This window comes from Odontomachus brunneus, unplaced genomic scaffold (assembly GCF_010583005.1).
Source record: "Odontomachus brunneus isolate Ranch 3 - 2012 unplaced genomic scaffold, Obru_v1 Obru_scaffold_053, whole genome shotgun sequence".
Taxonomy (NCBI): domain Eukaryota; kingdom Metazoa; phylum Arthropoda; class Insecta; order Hymenoptera; family Formicidae; genus Odontomachus; species Odontomachus brunneus.
The window spans coordinates 1,493,765-1,514,484 of NW_022639503.1; the positions used below are offsets into that span (position 1 = coordinate 1,493,765).

General features: G+C 38.8%; 1 protein-coding gene across 6 annotated transcripts in view; it reads left to right on the top strand.

The window, feature by feature from the left end:
- The window catches only part of LOC116845570 (cysteine-rich secretory protein 2-like), a 131,480-nt gene that overhangs the window by 102,153 nt on the left and 8,607 nt on the right, over positions 1-20,720 (top strand). For all 6 annotated transcript variants that reach the window (XM_032818367.1, XM_032818369.1, XM_032818372.1 and 3 more), the window contains exons 4-5: positions 13,004-13,149; positions 15,062-15,268. In XM_032818367.1, coding sequence (XP_032674258.1) covers positions 13,004-13,149; positions 15,062-15,268 — 353 coding nt within the window. The remainder of the gene's footprint in view (positions 1-13,003; positions 13,150-15,061; positions 15,269-20,720) is intronic.

A 20,720-nucleotide genomic window follows, 5' to 3' on the forward strand; every position in this document is an offset into this window, starting at 1 on the left:
ATATATATATATATATATATATATATATATATATATATATATATATATATATATATTAAAACAAATATATATACTATAAAAAAAATATTTGGTATTTGTAACTATAATTACATAGAGGAATAATTACTGTAAATTATGGCTGAAAAAAATCATTTTTAATTAAGTTCTACTATAGTTAGAGATAAAATAACCTTATATGCATGTTACTACTACCATTTTGTGTTAAAACGATCCGAAAATAACTATGATTTTAGTTAGTTCAACCATTTTTTCCTCTCACAAGTAAACCTACCCAAAAGTTACACTCCGATTTCTTTCTAATTTGGTACAAATGTAGAAGTATAAGAAATATTTAGATCATATTTTCTCATTTTGGCCCACTTTGAGTTTCACGGGCAGTTTATAGCTTTTTAATGATCTCACTCCTATCAATAAGTGCAACAAAAATACATAATAAATAAAATTGAATATAAGATATAGGCCTTTTTGGTTTGCTGATATTGAATATGAAGTCAAATGTGTAAAATTATTTGTATAAATAATAGAATGTTTGAACAAAACATGTAAAAAGTTGAAAAAAAATTATTTATATAAATAATTTTTCGATTTGGCCGAGATTCGAACCATTTTTGACTAATTTAGCATAGATATGAAATATTTCGGTTGAAATCTCGGCTAAAGAAATTTAGAATGGTTCATGTCTCAGCTATGCCGATTTTATTAAAATTTTAATTAAAATTGCCGGATTTCCCTTTTTTTTCTCAGTTTGACCGAAATTCGAACCATTTTTTATTAATTTAGCACAAATTTGAAATATTTCGGTTGGAATCTTGGCTAATGAAATTTAGAATGGTTCGTGTCTCAGCTATGCCGATTTTGTTAAAATTATTTAACTATGTCTTGTATTCAATTTTATTTCTTATGCATTTTTGTACTTGTTGATGATAAAAGTGAGAATATTAAAAAACTATAAGCTCGTGAAACTCAAAGTGAGCCAAAATGAAAAAATATGACCAAAATATTTCTTGTACTTCTACATTTGTGCCAAATTAGGAAGAAATTGGAGTGTAACTTTTGGGTAGGTTTACTTGCCAATGCATAGATGTCAACCAACTTTTCATTCAATGAAGTTTTACAATATTTTTATCAAGAGAATAAATTCTTCTTTTGAGTACATGATATTGAGTTTTTTTCAAACGTGTGCGACGAGTATATTTTACGATGATCATCAAGAAAAATTCTTAGCTGAAGATAACCGTTACTTAAAAAAAGGAATATAAACTGAGTAATCCCTTATCTTAGCGGCAGAATGATATCTTTTCTCGCGTGTTTGCCATCACCGTACACACTCACCAAAATCGTCTTTAATTAACAATCCAAAACTTCATGTGGTAATTTGTAAAATGCTAGTGGAATTTAATATTTTTTTGGTTTGATCTAATCTGCATATACACGAGCGTTCTTGCAACTGTCGTCAGACACCCTCTATAAATATTACAAGAGGGAGGATAAGAATCGGAAAGGGTAAAAGTAGAGGAGAGAAAAAAAGAAATTTGTCACGAAAGTGAGTTCACGGGGAAGTCGTCACATCTCGTATCACGGTGAAGCGCCGCGGGTTTAACTGATCGACAGTTTATAAAGATAGTGCTTACAACGAGGTGGACGCCACCCGGCCGAGGGGATGCTGAAAGTGCAAACGCGAGAGCGTGTTGTCGAAGAACACGACGTCGATATATCCTATTTCCGTTGATCGACGCTGCGCGCCCGTCCGCGCGAATTCCGAGCATCAAAGTAAAATTGGTTTCACGAGGGCGTAGGAGGAGAAGGAGGAAGAGGAGGAGAGACGGCGAGATCGGGTCCGGAGGTGAACGTTACGCGCTTCACCGGGACGTTCACCTTCGCGGTCGCGATAACCACCTTTCTGTAAATTTCATCGGAGGTCATCGCGATATTTCACAAACGCCTGCTTTTTGTGCTCGCCGTCGTTTCCGCAGCGCGTTACAATGTTCGCGGTGCAGGCCGATAGTCGATACGGGAGGAGGCTTTGATATACTTGTCATTGTTGTATCTACTCCGCGACAGCGCGCTTTTGTTCGCGCCCGATGAAATATACACGGGCACTCGGCATTTTTATTCGACAGTATAGATAGAGAGACGGGAGCGCGTACTCGCGAGTCTCCATTGTGACAGTCGCGCAATCGTACCGCAGATGATCTCCAGGGCAAATTTACCTCGACCCCGCCGTTAACGAACACTTCGGTTAAGTCAACGTCCGAAATGGCAGGGAGATAAAGGAGGAGGAGGAGAGAGAGAGAGAGAGAGAGAGAGAGAGAGAGAGAGAGAGAGAGAGAGAAGGCAGAGAGAGAATCCGATTTCTCTCGTGCCAGGTGAGAATCTTTCTCACGCGGAGGGTTTTGCGAATAATTCGCGCGAGGCGCCGTAAGCCGGCGGTCTCATTCACGGTTCCGTTGCGAATAATGTCGACGCGTCTTTGCCATTTCTTTGAGGTTGCCTCGGTTCTCGCGGGTTCGCGCCTTTCGACGCGCCTTTGACAATACGTCATTACTTTTCGAAATGGAATCTTTACTCGTCGCTTGGCTCACCGTCGTGTTTCTCCCTCATTCTCCTCTTTTCTCTCTTTCTTTTATATTCTTACGACGAATTCAGCAGGAAAGTCCGAAACAGAAAGACAGAAGCCAATCAATATTCGCGCTAATGATTAGGTAATAGTCGACAGTTTCAATTTTTCTAGTCCCGATTCTGATTGGCTTCTGCCTTCATTTTCAGTTTTTCTGCCAAAGTATGAATTCTTTCTCCCTCTATCTCTCTCTGTCACTCTCTCACACTCTCTCACACACACACTCTTTCTCTCCTCCCTCTCTCTTCTTCACACTCTCACACACTCACATATTCTTTCTCTCTCTTTCTATCTCTTTCCCGCGCCGTCGATTGCCTCGATATATCGAGTCGATAGATCGTTCCCTCCTCTCGAGACCTGTTAATCGTGATGCGCACGTTATTTAATTTCCATCTTAATCGAAACTTTTACATAACGCGATTAACGACGGTAAATAAGTCCCGCGATGTAACGTAAACGCGCTAAAACGAGTATTCTCAACCCGAGTCGAAATTTCAGCTTTACTTTGGATCTGAACTTTCTTACATCTGTATATCCCGAAGGATCAGTGTGTGTGAGACACACATAGAAACTGAAATCGTGCTTAGCGTCCCAGAATGGCAGAAAGTGCACAAAATGCCACTTGTACGTTCTAAAGAGGACCTCTCGACAAAGCTAGTGGGTTAAATAGAATCAAACGAGGTTGATATAAACTTCAAACTGTCAAATTTATTACGTCACAGTGTTACGCGTTAAATAGAATATTGAGGTCAAAAGCAGGATCAAAATTTTGACTCGGGAATTTCGAAGGGATCGAGCAAACTAGAGAAGTTATCTAAGCGTTAATTGGAAAGCGTGACGGAGACTCGAGCGATTTGCTCTTCGTGAAATTTGCGCGACAGAATATAGAAGAAACGATCGATGATCGTGAGGGTGAGAGAGGAGGGAGGCAACGGGGGCGGCAATCATGACGCAGCGAGCACCGCCGACACGATAAAAAGCGGAAACGTAATTCATAACTTTCGTGTGCGGCGCAAGGCGCGTTTAATTCGAGCTTTCGGCAACTTCGCGCAGCAGACAACGCGCGCCGTTAATTGGACTGATTAAAATTAAGCGGCGAAAGCGCTCGTTATCTGCTCGTTCCGCGATTTTCTGCGCCCCTCTTCCTCCTTCCGCGGGAAAATTGTTGGAATTAGCGAACGTGTGTGCCAGTAAACAATTGCCAGTTGCGCAACACGTTTCTTTTTCGCTTCTCGCGCGGTGAAACACAATAAGACGCACGTCGGTGTTACAAGAATAATGAACAGTCGATCAATAAAAGTGATTTATGGTAGTTGGTTCGTGATAATTGGCCACTGTTGAAAAGATTATATAATTAATGCAATCGTTAAAAAAGCTCGACAAATCTGTGTGTGTGTATTGATGAATGTTTATAAATACAATTTTTGAAACACAATCTTGACACACGCATTCTTTTTCTCTCTTTATACTGCAAAACAATATTCATTAAATCCTTATAATGTTAACAAATCCATAAAAAAATAATTGTTTCTTGCGTTTTAGTAATACTTTTGTGTGTATTATATTATATATATTTATCGATTGATTGAATTAAGCTCTTTCAATTTCTACAGAAGTATTAGATTGCGTAATAAATACAGAGAGAAAGAGAGAAAGAGAGAGAATATATAAAAAATATTTATTCGATGAGTACTAATAAGATATTTACTTAAATTTAAATTCTTTTTTATTTAAATGGAACAAACAATTGCTTTCATGGAAATCTGAACGGTTTTATGAAAATATATATTTTCTTATTTCAAAAATATTTTATATATTAGCATATAGCAGTGAATACATATGTTATTAGTACTTGTAATATTTTTTTAGTTCTTAAATATTTTTTCCTTGATATATGTATCGACAAACGCTAATGCATGCCACCAAAGGAATCATCATGATGTCGAATTTGTTCGTATTCTTTGCATTTTCGCGTGCTGATTATGGAACTTTAAGATTATTTAAGAAATAATTATTGAGAAATACAAAGGGAAATATGGCGCGTACTGATTTTTATAAATCTTTACGTGTTAACTGTTACATGCTTCAGTACGCTGTTGGAAAATATGTACTTCACACGTTAATTTATCAAAAACTAGACGGTCAATGACTTTACAATTTTCATCGCAACATTTCTAAAAGCATCTTTTATCGTCCTCCAGTTTTTCATCGAAATCGCAAGAGCAGTTTGGTCGCTGGGATTAAAATCACAAAGTCAGAAAGTTTTCTTCTCCGCAATAATATAAATGCTAACTCTTCGACAACAATTGTCTCAACTTCGGTATAGTCGGTCCTTCCTTAAATTGTGCATGTGTGTAGATGATATTTCCATTGATATGCCGTTAAAATCCGAAAGTATCGCTAAGCAAAGTGGGTTTACGCGGAACCAACTACCGTAATCGACTGCGCGCTGAATCGCTGGTGAAACAAATCGCGCTGTTTATAATTGCCGGCGGATTTATTTTATGCAAATTATATTATGCGTGATTTCTCCGCTCTCTTCGTTCAAATATTTGTATTGCCTCGACGCGAATGTTAAGCGCGCGTAACGCGGCGTGCCCTCCGTTGCCGTGAGAGATTTACCTTACGAAGCGGTTTACTTGATCAGAAAACTGAATTTTCGAGGTCCGCTGTCGGGTACGGCGCAAGATTTCAATTTCCGCCATGCATCGACGTTATTATCCGGTCTATATATAAACACCTGCAGGCCCTCCCCTCCCTCCCCTACCCGTCCCGCTCTACGTATGTACAACATTCGCTTTCCGTTGTTTCTCGCCGCGCTTTATACGCCGCGTGTTACAGGACGCTTCACGATGAAACACGATATTTGGTCGCTAGCCGGTAATTTAGCGAATATAAATTCACAAAGATACGACACAGCGCTCCAATTAAATTCCGCAAGGATAAACAGATGCGGGGATGCGCGGGGGGAGGCGGAAAAGCGCGAAATATTCTGCGCGTAGAAAGGAAAAAGGAGACATACGAGGTAAAATCATTTCGGCGTCGACTCTAATACGATTTCCCTCCGAAATGGTTTCTTCTCTTTTTCTTTTTTATTTTATAATAACAGCGACGCGAGTTCTTTCGAGCCGTCCTCCGCGACGAAGTCCCTTCGTTGGACTCGCAAATGCGAAAAAGCTCGGCTCGGCGTTTCCAGCTGCGATAGATGTTCCGCATGAATTCGGCCGCGCCACTCGGCACTTACATCCGGCTGTGAATTTCCCTTCGAGGCGTCCTGTGCGCGCCCGGGAGCAGGTGTCTACGTGGTCAGACTATCTCCGAGTCTCCTCTCCGGTCTATACCCGTCGTTTCCTTCGCGCCGCCAATCTCCAGCTTGGTTATAAGTTACACGACTTCCCACTTAAATTCTTTCCCCGCGGAAACTACCGGCGACGTCGCGCCGTAAAAGCTACTTTCGCCGGCAGTTACGCCGTTGGATACTGACTGTTATCCGGTAGCTTCTCGGCGGCGCGATGGGCGGGTGGTCGGCATCGCGGGGGTGGTTTTATTGGCGAACGGAATCAACGTCGAGAGACGGCTCGAGGAAACCGCAGTGTCGCGTGTCGTCGTGTCGCGTTTCTCCGGCTGAATCGAGATTCTCCAGCGGAATAGTCGGAGAGCGAAACCGCGGCTGACGACCCGCGAGATGACAGATAAAAGATTGCAATTAGTCGGTACTCTTGGCAATTAGATATCCGCCCGACGGCCATTTGCGGGACAGAGCGACGGGCTCTCGTCGTTGATACGCCGACGCTGTCGCGTTAATTTCCCTTGATTATGCGAGAGCCCCACTGCCGATCGAATTACCGAAGATGTACGCGTAATAAGTGCAATTCGAGGCAGCTATATCTCTTAGTCTCATTAGCTTCAGGCGATTTTTCACGTAAATACAATTAACTGTACACAGAAAAATGTCATTCTACTGCTAAGAGAAACAATCAGTTTAGTTTTCTTCTCTTAAGTAATGGTTACCTTCAACAAAGAATATTTTCTTTATAATAGCTTTAGAATATGCTCATCACAAATTTGAGAAAAGTTCATTGTCATGTATTCGGAAGAAAAATTTATTCTCCCGACAAGAATATCAGGAAAATTTATCGACCGAAAAAGTTGACTCGACTCGACACTGAGGGAGAAAATATTTGAGAAATAGTAAATGTTTATTCAATAGCTATCAATAACTCATTTATTTTATGTTAATATAAAATGTCTTTCAAATAAGAAAATATATATCTTCTTAAAACACACATTAAGAAAACTTAAGCTTTTCACGATAGAGATAAGAGTTCATGACTTTATTCTACTTAAATATATATAAAAAATTTTAGATTTAAATAAATATGTGTGTGTGTTATCAGTATCTCCACCAAACAAATATTTATTATTTTTTAGATATTTTTTTTTCAGTGTATATGAGTAAACTGAATTTTTATTTTATTTTAATAATCTCAATCGTAATATTAAATTTATTAGGATTCAGAGTGTATTTTCAATAAATTTGATACTTGTGATAAACTTGTAAAAAACTTGCGGGTATATACTCTCTCTCTCTCTTATGAAATACTTGAAATAAATAATATTCACTCGAATGCAGTAAAAACTCTCTCTGTGTATACACACATAAAGATATCATACTACTGTGTTAAAAAAACAATTACTCAGTTTACTTTTCTTCTTTTAAATAACAGTTGTCTTCAACAAATATTTATATATTTATATTAAATAACTTTGTAACGACAAATATTTTCTTGATAATAATCTTGAAATACACTCATCGAATTTTAGATATACCAGTAATATTCGCTTGAATGCAATAAAAATTTGTCTGCGTGTACACACAAGAAGATATTATATTATTGCTAAAGGAAAAGCAATTGCCAATTATTTTCCTTTTTTCGAGTATCACGCCGCCAAGACGCTCGTTTTCGACGAAGAATATTTTCTTCATAATAGTTTTGAGATACACTTATCCGGATTTTAGATACGTAGAATACTTGAAGTAACATTTACTGCAGTGCAGTATAAATTTTCCGTATGTACACGGAAAAAAATAATTTGCTAGCTTAGAAAATTTTCTGTTGGTCTAGCAAAATCTTTTCGTTATTATATGGATAGCAAAAAGAGATTTGCTATCCATATAAGAATACTAATCACTATTTTCTTGATATAATTTGCTAAATTTACAAATTATTTTGCTGTAAGAACCATGATGGATTTATATAAGCAGTTGTAGTTTTGCTTCGATAGCAAATAAATTTGCTAAGGATACATTATTTTGCATCGATAGCAAATTAATGTGATTCTTAGAACAAATACACTCAACAAATTTTTTTTATCCTGGTAACGAAACTGCTTCTGCACTGATAACGAATAATTAGTAAAATTAGTTACGTCAACTAAATTTTTTTGCTGTCACTACGAATATGCAGTAGCAACGACGATTTTACTGAAAGAGCAATATTATTTTTCTCCGTGTACACTTTGCAGCTGACTTAATGAGACGCGGCGGTGGTGGCATCTAACCAATGCGGGTTAGCGTCGTAAGCGTTTAACGTGTTAGCCTTTGACTTATCATGCATTTTTTAATACGCCGTGAACGCGAGCGGGACGATAATGAAACGTGTAATTTCGTATCGTGCTGCGCGGAATAATGCGTCGCGCTCCACCGACTAGGATTCGGAGTCTCGGTTTTGCGCGAGCAAGAAGGTAGTCGCCTGGAGATGCATAAATCAAGAAGCGCCACTGATTAAGGATCCCCGCCCCGGCGTGGGTCTCGACTTCTTCCTTGAGCTTAATGTAGGCACACTAGGATGCAATATCGCGGCATCGTGGCCGCAACTTTCGAGCGTTTCCTCCCCATTTCTTCTCGTCTTCTCGTTTCCTACGGCGAGCATCATGGCCGTGTGATTACGCCGCAAGCATACGCGCGGCTCATTACAGGGAAAATTAGCGCGTCGTTATGAACGCGCGGTCTGTATCGGTCTCGTAAAAAGGGAAATATGAGGAACAGGGGATAAGCAACGGGGATGAAGTGGACAGGAAGCGCGTGGCGTCTTCTCGCGAGAAACTCTTCTGCCGGGAACGCGGAGTTTGGCTCAACTCCGAGGGGGAGAAGGAGGAAGCCGTTACGGCTTTGGAAGCACGATATTTGCATATAACGAGTGATTACGGAGACGCGGGAAAGTCGGGAAACTTTTGCCACGAGTTTGCAATCGCGTACAGGATGCGAGGAAACTTTCCGCGCCCGTGAACGCGACTGCGACTGCCATGCAACTGTCACACATATCCTCTAATTAAGTTTCGAGCATTTTCCGAACGCCACGTTACACCGTGTCACCGCGGAATCGTCGGGCTCAGCCTCTTTCAGCCACCACAGCTGTGCTCCGACAAAAAAAAATTTGCAACTTTCTTTTCCTTTAACTCACAATAACCGAATGCGTCCTCCTCCTTCGACGAGTCTTTGAAATCGAATGCAAGATATTTTTGTGCGCTCTAGATTTTTTCGGGAAATACGACTCGAAAAATAGAGTAAAATTTGAGTTAACTCTTCGCTGGTATAGAGAGCGAATTCTCTACTCTGAATCTTTCAGTGAATATTCTTTTTCGAAATTAGAGAGTGAACTTTTTCGATGACTCCACTCATCACGGAAACAAATTCACTCTAGTCAATTGAAATCTTTCACTGGTATGTCCTAATTTAAACTTAGAGTGAATCAAGGAGATGCTGAAACTGAAAACTTTACCGACAGAATACTAATATTTTTCTGCAAAGTTTACGTCGCATTGGTCTTTCAGAATTATAAATGCTTTTACGCAATTAAAATACATACAAAAATAAATAGGAGCATTGTTCAATAACAAAATCGAAGAAAAAATTTTTTAATGTAAAATTTCAAGCTGACAGCGTAATATTTAATCCAAATGTTCCGCTTGTACATACCGAAAGTGTGAATGCCTCAAACAGAAAAATTTGTAAGAACATTGCTGTACCTTTATATCTGAATTCAAAAGATTAAGGGGGTATACCTAGTTAGGAGGTCGAAAAAGGACGAATTTTCGTGAGTTTTTTCCGAGAAAGTATATATATATTTTTGTATGAAAATTTTTATATTCGAAAGAATCTACTTTAACAAAGTTCTTATATTTTTTTTAATGTAAAAATACTAATAAGTAAATAAATTATGGATTAATGTCCGGAAAGCCGTTTTTTAAAACGCGTTTTGCAATGACCACTGCCGTTTGGAACCAGGTTATCTGAAATGAAAAAACCCCAAAAATTTAATTAATACATGAATTTATCTAATCTAATCGTTTGATATTTCAAAAAATTGAATTGCGACAAAATGGTGACAAACGGCATCAAAGTTAAAGTTTTGATTTTCATAAAGAAAAACCGATATATTTCGTCCATTAAAAAAAAGTACGCATTGGAAAAAAAATCCTTCGATTAAAGACTAAATTTATATGTCTAAAAAAGCATGTAGAATTTCAAATTGATTGATGCAGTAGTTTTTGAGACATTGTGGTCATCGATTTTGAAAACACAGTTTTGAGAAAAACGTGTTTAAAGTTTCAAGTGCAGTTTGCTAAATTAAAAAGTTTATTTTTCAACTTACACAGTTATCTATTCCACACTTACAGAGTTATCTATTCCAGGGCCATATAGAGTACATGCTCTCATGAAGTTGATGCTTCTAAAATGTCGATTTGTTGTTGTCGACGATGTATTCTTTCCGGTTACTTTGCTGCGCGCAATATTCAGATCTGTCTATGCATTTAGCGTCTTCTCTATTGACATATTGATAGGCATTGGGACCGCTGCTTACTCCCATATATTGTAGCATCTGCATTAATGTTATTGAGTCCTCATTAAATATGCAAACAGCGATATATGTCGGTAATTCAACAATAATCGAGCCACTTGGAATAATTTTCGGGCTGGTTTTTCAGATCAATTAGTTATAACTCTCATTATTGTTTTGATTAAACCCGCCAACATATCTGTGTAGTAAAGTATCTTTACTAAGATCTTCATAGATAGGCTTGCGGCACAATAATTTCTTTCTGCATCTTGAGTTTTTTGCAGATGCACTAAAACTTTCCTCACTGTACTCCCATTATTTTTGAATTAAATACATTCTTCCTTTTTTTACTCTTGATTTTCGAAAACTATCTGATTTTCTTAATTCTCTTGAACACTTTTTGCGATCCATAATTCATAAAAGAAAATAAAGCGGACTGTATAGCTTAACGTCAACTGCTGCACCAGCGTCTCCGGGTTTCGTGCCTGTTAGTCTAAAAGAGTTCGTTGAATTTACTGTTATAATGTCTCAAAAGATTTCTCGTATTTGTTAACACAAGTATATGTTTTAGTAACATACAATAGATATAATATGCTTTAGTAACATACATAGATGACCAGGCAGGTAGAAAGAGATAATATTTGTCCCTCGTGCAGCTACCGCGCTAGACTACTTCGACGGACGTGTACTCAAAGTCGTGTATCTCCATGAAAATATAGCGGATTAACTTAAATTTTGAGGATTATAGCGGAGCAATTTAATATTTCTAATATTATATACTTTAAGAAAATATAATTCTTACAAAATCGATTTTTTTGAAATTCCTAACTAGGTATACTCCCTTAAGGCTCCTCTGCAGCAGCCATGCTGGATTTGTGACGTCAGAAGCGAGGAATGTGTGACACACAGACAAAATCTGCGTACCATTTCTAAATAAAGATAAATACGGACCAAAGAACACTTGAGATTGCTTAAGCATACTTGTAAAATTTTCTGAGAACTATCCCTTTCCCTGACGAACAGTAAATAGTTGTATGATAAATGGTGAAATGAAGCACGCAGACAAAACTCATTTCATCATTTCACGTGTCTCATTTCACCATTTATTATACGATTATTTATTGACCATCAAGAGAAAGGGATATCTTTCGGACAATTTTACAAACGTGTTCAAGCAATCTCAAATTCTCTTTCGTTTATATTTATTTTTATTCAGAAATGGCACGTAACTTTCGTCAGCATGTCACATTCCTCGCTTCTGACGTCACAAATTCGACATGACCGGCAAGATACAAAGAACCTTAATAATACCCGAAAAGTTTGCAGGAAGACTTCTACACATGCATGATTAAGTTTTCCTCTGAATATGGTAAAAGAGGATAACACACATTTACGTGTATGTACAAGTTCTGTATGTACAAGAAATACGAAAATGTGTGATTGTGTTAGTGACGATCGTGTTTGTATTATCGAGTTCGTCAAAATGACTTCAGCATCTCTTTAAGTATCTTTAAGAATCTTAAGAAAAGTGTATTAACACGTTTTTCCGAATGAATATTTGAAATTGAATGTTGGATATTTTTGCTCTCTGAATTTTTTCGGGGGATTCCATTTGAAAAATAAAACGAGATTCGAGTGGCTTTTTGCTCGTACAAAGCGAATTCTCCACTCTGAATCCTCAAGTGAATATTTTTTTTCGAAATTGGAGAGTGCACTTTTTCGGTGACTCCACTGCCACAGAAATAAATTTACTCTAGTCGGTCGAAATCGTTCACTGGTATGAACCTAATTCAAACTTAGAGTAAATTAAAGATCTTGAAAGTCTTAAGAAAAATAGATGCATTTTTCCCGAAAAATCTTTGAAACTGAATGCCGGATATTGTTGTGTTCTCTAAACTTTTTCAAGAAATTCCACTCGAAAAATAGAGTAACAGCTGCATTACTCTAATTCGACTGACTCTTCACTCATATAGAGCAGATTCTTCACTCTGAATTTTCGAGTGAGTATTTTTGAATTGAAATTGCTGACTGAATATTTTCGATGTCTACACCGTCATAAGGATAAATTCACTCCATCCGATCACAATCGTTCACTGGTATATCCTAATTCAAACTCAGAATGGATTAAGGATCTTACGAAGAGTGGTTTAAACTCTAAATTCAAGTTAAAACATTCACTCTTGCGATTCCAAACGACATTACTAGTTTCAACTCATTTTCAGTGAGACTTCACTTCAAGAAATCTAGGCAGTAACTAATCTTTCTCACATCGAAATTCCGTCAAACTTCCAGCCAAAGTTAAACGAGTCTCTGTTACACAATTCGCGAAAGAAACTTTGGTGCTTTTATTTCCTTTTTTTTTAATAATAATTCCGAAATTATTAACGACATCAGGATCTTTTGTCGGTTTGATTTTTAATATCTTGTTGCCATAGTGACGCTCAGTTCCGGGACATTCTGTGTATCATAAAGCGTCGTTTATTCGGTCATGTCCAATAATTCCGTATCTCTTGCCTCGTTTCAGAAATGGCACCCAGGCTTAGCGAAGGCGGCGCAGAGGTGGGCCGATCGCTGCCTCGGTTTAGTGCACGACAATGCAACCGGCTTGTACCTGGATGGCTTCGGCCAGAGTGGACAAAACATTTTCATCAGCACGGGTCGCACGCTCTGGTGAGATATTATTAAATCTTGTTTACTTCTAGTTAGCGAGTTTGCGCTGCCAGTCGGTATATTTGCACAGGTGCAACTCGGGAACGCGCGCGAGACTTTATTTCGCGGGAATATGTGGCGTCCGTCCACGTCACGGAGGTGCCGTTAATCGCTTAATCGCCGGCCCGGTTATTTACGCAGAAAAGTTGTCTCCTCGCGAAAACTGCCGTTCGCGTTAGGCAACGCGCGGGAGCAACTTCGCCCGTTAGATCAACGCAGAGACGCGACGTGAATTTTAGTCCTTTGCGCGACTCGAGGGTGCTGAAACGGGGCGCGTTATCTGAAATTTCTCATATAAAATTCGAAGTCTTGTAGAAAGCGCCTTCCAGGTTTCAAGTCAGTCTGAAAACCAGCGTTTTTTGGCTAGTTTAGATGTACACACAGAAAAATATATGCTGTATTTTTCAAGTAAATGTTGTTTGTGTTTCAAATATTTCATGAGTTTATATATTTACAAATTTATTATGAGCTCATCATAAGTATCAAATTTGTCCAAAATATATTCTGTATCCAAATAAATTTAGCATTTCACAATCAAGAATACTAAATTAAAAGAGAAATTCGGTGTACGTTCACAGTAAAAACATTTTGTGTCTTTGTTAATATTTTTCTGTTAAATTTTTAACATATTTATGTGTTAACATATTATGTTTGTATTATCCGAAAAAAAATATTTTGCATAAAACTGATATATCTAACATATATAAATATTAAAGTTACACATTTTATACTTCAATATAGATTGTTATATAGATGTTAATTCTAATGAAAAATTATGTTTCTACCACCTTATAATATATGTAATACAAAGTATTGTGTAATCTACAATTAGAGTAGAAATGGTGTAAAATAGGTTAGACAAGTGTGATCTTTTCTTTCCCTCTCTCCCTCCTTCTCTTTCAAAAGGCAAAGTTCTTAAGCTCAGTCTTATCCATGGCAAATAAATTTTCCAAATGATCAATTGAATCAATTAGAGGGCATGTAATTAAGAATATTTGAAATAATTGACAACACTTTAAAAAGAACGTAATAAAAAAGAGATAAATAAAATATTTTTCTCACAGTATTTCTGTTACATTTGACATCATAAACATGTCAATTTTACATAAAATTTGCCACAAAATAGTGTCGGTATTAATTGTTTTGTATTAATTTCTCACATAATATTTGTATTATTTTTTAATATAACTCTCGTCGTTGTGCTAAATTAACACTAAAATTTGAATTATTCTGGACATGTGAAATGTGTTAAATTTGACACAAAATTTGTTTACTATGTAAAATTTTTACTGCATAAAGACGAACCAAATTTCTCTTCGATAAAGTTTCATGATATTCTTGTAAAGAGAACAAATTCTTCTTTTGAATGTACAACGATGAAAATTTCTCTGAAATTTGTGATGAGCATATTTGGAGACTGTTACGAAGAAAATAATCTTTGTTGAAGATAACCATTATTTAAAAGAAGGAAGGTAAACTGAGCGATCAACTTTCTTAGCAGTGGAATTATATTTCTCTGTGTGTAGATTCAAAAGTTGAAGAGCACCACCACTTTTTCTTTATAAGAATTTTATAAGAATGGAAGAGTTAAGAAAAAAGGAGCGATTGTAAGGTTCGATTGTGACGCAAAGAGTTGAGAAGACTTAACCGAGTTGTTTGAGGAATCGATGCGACATCACGAAGAATTGTGTTTCTTTTCTCATAACGTACCGAGCTATAAATCTCAGAAATTAGAGCGAGAATCCGCGCGGGCGGTACGGTATAGAGAAGACGAGGGCTCGATAAACAGCCTGTATACGTCGTCGCGTACGACCACGAGCGCTTCTCCAATCGGAGATCGTTCGCCGAATTGTCCTACGTCGGAACGTTGCAGGAACTTCCCCATCAGAATGTGGTACATGGAGTACAAGGACTTCAAATACGGGGCCAATACGACGAATGACGTACTCGAGGTCGGCCATTACACGCAGGTGGTGTGGGCGACGACGCATCTGGTCGGGTGTGGAGTGAGCCATTGCACCGGCGGCAAGGGTCCGCTCGGCAAGGACTTCTACATGTATGTCTGCAACTATGCGCCAAGGTAATGCCGAATAATCCAAGAGACTATCGCGGAAAACGATAAATCTGCACGCGTATTACACGATCCGTACATTAACCAGGGGAATAGCCCGAGTACACAATGCAATCAGGTCATTAGAATTTTCTCTAATCGTATGCATTATCGATTTATCATTATGTACTGATTATTAAAAGAAACGGGAATAACACGACAAAGCGGTAATCTGCCAGCGTGATAGCGTTAACTGCGAAAGACAAAAAGCTCTGCTCTCTAGATTTCTTAGAGTGAAATCTCACTCAAAATAAGTGAAAAGGGATATCCAAAGCGATAGGGAGAACACTGCCGCTCGAAATAGCGAGAGTAAATGTTTCACTCAAGTTTAGAGTGAATTCTGACTCCTATAAGTGAATGTTTCAGTCGAAGTGAATATGTTTCTGTGAAGGTGGAGCATCAAATTTACTTTTCAATTATTAGTGAAAATATTCACTTGAGATTAAGACTGAAGAATTCACTCCATATAAACGGAAAAATACACGAATTCGAATGACTCGATCGTCACCTTACTTTTCTAATCCAATTTTACTCTAACAAATTTATATTCAATTATAAAATAAAAACAAAGTCCATGAAACTCGAAAATTGTTTGTGTAAATAAAACTTGAAAAATCAAATTTAATAATTTATTATTGACAATATTATATATCACAAGTGTCTTTGCGTTATCGATCGAAGACGAATTTACATTCTCTAAATCTCTTGGAGTTTCACTAGAAAAGCAAAGTGGTCATCAAGTCACTCGAATTCGACTGATTCTTGACTTGTATCCGGAATAGAGAACTCACTCTATATAAGTCAAGAATCAGAGTCGAATTCGAGTATATTCACTCTTCTGGAGTCGTTCATTCAGTTTCATTCATTGAAATATTCACACGTGTGAAGTCAATTCATTCTAAGCTTGAGTGAAAGACTCATTCATATCATTTCAAGTGGCAGTATTTTTACTGTCGCTTCGAGTGAGAATATTATTTTTCGCTTTCAGTGAGAATCCACTCTAAGAAATTTAGTGCGTACGTTCCTAAAATACCAGTGACCTAATTGCAATGCGTGATTTTCGGATTTTCCAGTTGAACCTTCCGCGACGGGGATTTTGATCGTTGCGCGTCATGGGGGTGTAATTTTTTCCCGAGAAGTCTTATATCTCGAAGGAAGATCCAGCGTATATCATACGGTAGAGGTCACGAATAATCTTGCCGTTATCATATAATACGAAGAAACCCTCGGGAGTAGCCCTTTCGATACCCGTTAAATCAACGAGCACGCGTAGTTAAATGTGATGAAATGTGATGTGTTATTTGGATTCTGGCGTAATCAGATGGTCGCCTTTGTCACTATTACGGAATTCACGAAACGGAACATGCGTATTCACGCTTCGCGTAGATTAGACACCGATGCAACGCGCAGCGCAATTATTTTCGCTGGTGTGGGACGTGTGCGTCGTTTACCCGTGACTGTTATGATATATGGTTGTTTCTGCAACACAGCGATTGCAATTGGGCCAGAACTTAGTTCATTAGCTTGGAATTGACGCAATAATTTGCCGAAGGGGAGCACGGCGGATTGAAACGGTTAACCGTAAACTTGGCGAAAGTAGCTTGCGCGAGAGAACGCGCGTCGTTGTCAAAGGGTCTTGGTTACACCGATATTCGTGCGCCGAAAAAGGAAGAGGTCAAAGCTGATTGTCGAGGCATTAATATGAGCGGAATAAATAAGAGGAAAATAGAGAGAGAGAGAGAGAGAGAGAGAGAGAGAGAGAGAGAGAGAGAGAGAGAGAGAGAGAGAGAACAGGGAGAGAGAGAGGTCGGCGAGGAAGACGGAGAACTTGATTAAAGTACGCGTACACATACGCATACCCGACTCTTTGTGCAACAGTAATTAGTAGCGCTACAAGCACATTTTTGAAAAGGAACTCTGCGCTGGTTAAGTGTCCAAATAATTACACTGCGCCGCGCACACATACATGCGTCTTTAGGAAATTTCTTCTATCCCTCAAGATGTTAACTTTCACGTGAATCCCTGTGAAAAGTTACAGGCTGTTGTCGGAGAGATGTTAAAGGAGAGCATTGCTGAATAATCCATGTTACTAGGAATTCAAATGTAAAGTGGAAGAGAAGGAAGGAAGTGTGATAATTTACGGAGCATTAGAGAGACTTGTCGTTTCGGATACGGAAGATAAGCGAGAACTGAAGGTCTCCATGGAACACTTTGAGACCACACGAATCTTTGATCGAGGTTTCTTAAGCGCGCGACATTAAGGGTCGGTTTTTCAATAGCAGTTTAAACTCTTGGATTCAAGTTTAAATTCTATTCTAATAATGCGTTTGTTGTGTTAAACAGAGTTTAAGTTGAAATCTAAGTTTAAACTATCATTGAAAAACCAGCCCTCAGAGACACATCTGTGTTTTTCATGTTTCGAAGTGTGTGAACAACGCGCGTGGTTGTTCTCCTTCAGTTTACTCCCACAGTTAGCCGCGGACGTGTTGCGGACACGACACGCTAAGAGCAGCTCGGAAGAGATTCTCGTTTGCGGAAATACGACGGTGTCGGTAGCTCCTGAATGGAAAGGAACGTTAGTCACCCGTGACCCAGTATTTCAGCGTCTCGCATAACGCGACTGCTCGCGCGCCCATACCTGAACGGATTCAGTGACACAGGGAGCGATCACCGAGGATGCGATCTCCCGTTGGACACTCCGTGTGTATGTGTGTGCACTTGTGACCGGCAGTCTTTTCTACGAACGAAAATAACCAATGTGTATTCAAGCTCATGCGGGTATAGCGCGTAAGCATCCTCTAGACGCGCTGAAATATGTAAATCCTATATTTATATACTGTGTAAGGGACGTAACACGTGTATACACAAGTAGAGAGAAAGAGAGAGAGAGAGAGAGAGAGAGAGAGAGAGACGCACACAGACACGTATACACAAATATTCCCGTTCATCCAACCCATACACGTACATGCACTCGGGGGAAAACAGGAGGAACAAGGAAAACAAGGAAAATGGTGACACCGGTGCGGAATATATGCAGCGTCAGCGGGAGTTATAGCTCGTTCGTCTTTGTCATGCCCATTGTGGCACTTAGACGGCTCTCTTTGTCACCAGTATGGCATACTTTCTCGGTATACTTATGGCTTTCGTTGTACCACGGCAGAACCACGTACACACGGGGTATTCGGTGAAAAGCACGCGACGCGTGATATTGCGGGAATGAAATACTTAACAGTTTTTCTGCTCGAAGAGAGAGACAGAATGATCGCTCGACTTCTTTCTTAAATTTAATAATTAACGAGAGACGCCTGACACTGACACGATGCATAAATTAGATGAGTGAACATCGCGAGAAGCAGCCTGTGACAAGGGAGTATTTATCACGACGAATTGAAAGGTACAGGTGACTTCTAAAAGGATGACATCGGAAGTAATTTCAAGTAAAAATGGACACCGTGATATTTAAACGTCCGTTATTTCTAGGCAGCTGTCTGCCTGTCTGTCTTTTCGATGAGATTTAGAGAACCAAACTAAAAATTGCACGTTTCCGCTTTGCTCAGAGAGAAGGTGATCCTAATTATGGAGCACGGAGGTACAAAAGCTGCTTTAACTTGGCAATTTTGATCTCTCAGTATCGGCGAAGCTTCAAAGTTTGCTTTAAATATCTTGCTCGGTCTATTAATACAGGGCAGGGGAAAAATTACAAATAGCGGAGCGGCGCGCAGTTACTTTTGCGCCCTCGAGTAAGCCGTTCGACTGAGTGACAACAAAATAAATGATTATCTCGGGGACATTTCACGCGCGAGCGAGTCGCGCAATTAGAATCCGCTTCGACCGCTGGCAATTTATCGCTCCTGCAGTTCGTACAAAAATGCCGGCGACCCAGTTCGGAACTAAGGATTCCTACAAATCGCGCGGCTATATATCCCTCATATCGATCCACCGCAATACGCAGACCCGATAAATTCTCCGCGGGATCCGTTCTAATACGATCGGCGACGAGTCCCCCGCAGCTTCATATATTCGCGTTACAAGACGACGTACTAATGGACAAACACTCTCACACGGTCGGCGGTATTAGCTTCCCTGTCGTAGCCACGCGAGTCACTTCGAACTCATCTGCCCTGCGCGTTTTCGCAAAACGACGAGAACAGAGATTATTATGAAATGCAAATATTCCGAACGGTGAGATATAGAGCGGAAATTCGGAGTCCATTTTTGTCAACGAGTTGTCGGATAGCCCTTAAGCTGCAAGTCGACGAAAGAGCTGCTCGAGAATTAAGCTCCGAGAACAGATGACAGCAAAATAAAGGAAACAAAGATTATGGTGAAATGCAAATATTTAGAATGATGAGAGGACGCACTGTAAATCCAGATGTATCATTTTTAAACATACGAGCGTATTATTTGTCTTTATGTTTTTTGCGGTTCATGTCACTCGACACATTTGTGAGGCGTGTAAATTATAATTTAATACACGTGTCAAGTGAGACAGTAAGAAATACGCAAAAAGAGAGCCAAAATAAAACGCTTGGATTTGCGTTGAATTTGGATTTATGTTGAAATTTGAAGTCAATTTTTATCAACGAAGCAATCGAAACATAGCCAGCTTTTAAGTTACAAGCCAACGGAAGAGCTCCTCGAGTATTAAATTCCGAGTATGAAAACTAAACAAAATAAATAAAATAAAGATTGGTATAAAATAAAAATATTTAGAATAGTGAATACGGTAAAATAATGCGTAGAAATTTGGGACCAAATTTTATCAATGAAGAGATCGAGGCATTGATAATCTTAAAGCTGCAAGTCAACGAAAGAGCTTCTCGAGAATTAAGTTTTGAAAGTGACAACGTATGACAGTAAAATAAAAAAAACGAAGATTATTATGATTTGGAAATATTTAGAATGGCGAGAACGGTGAGATAATACGTGGAAATTTGGGACCACTTTTGTCGACGAAGAAATCGAGGTACTGATAGCTTTCAAGCTACAAGTCACCGAAAGAACTTCTCGAGAATTAAGCTCCGAGAACGTAAACAGATGACAGAATGTTATTCGTTATCTTCGGGCCGTAGTATCTACACGATCCACAGAGAGAGAATTCAAACAGCGCGGCGAATTCACGTCAAAAAATCTTGACAATCCAAGCGTGGAAAGTTTGAAAAGGCGCAGGAAGAAATGCAAATATCGCGAAAGAGGATCCTTAAAAAGAAAAGAGAAAGTAGAAAAAAAAAGAAGAAACGCAAAGGCTCAGGAACGTTTGAATCCCGGAAATTTTCAAGAGCAAAGTACACAATTGAAGAATCGTGAAAATGAAATTCCGGAAAAACGCGAAAAGGAGAGATCTCAGGGTGAATTCTAACCGGCTCTCGGATGAGAGGGAAGAGAAGGCGGCCAGGTGCGAGGTGCGAGGAGAGAGAAGGGG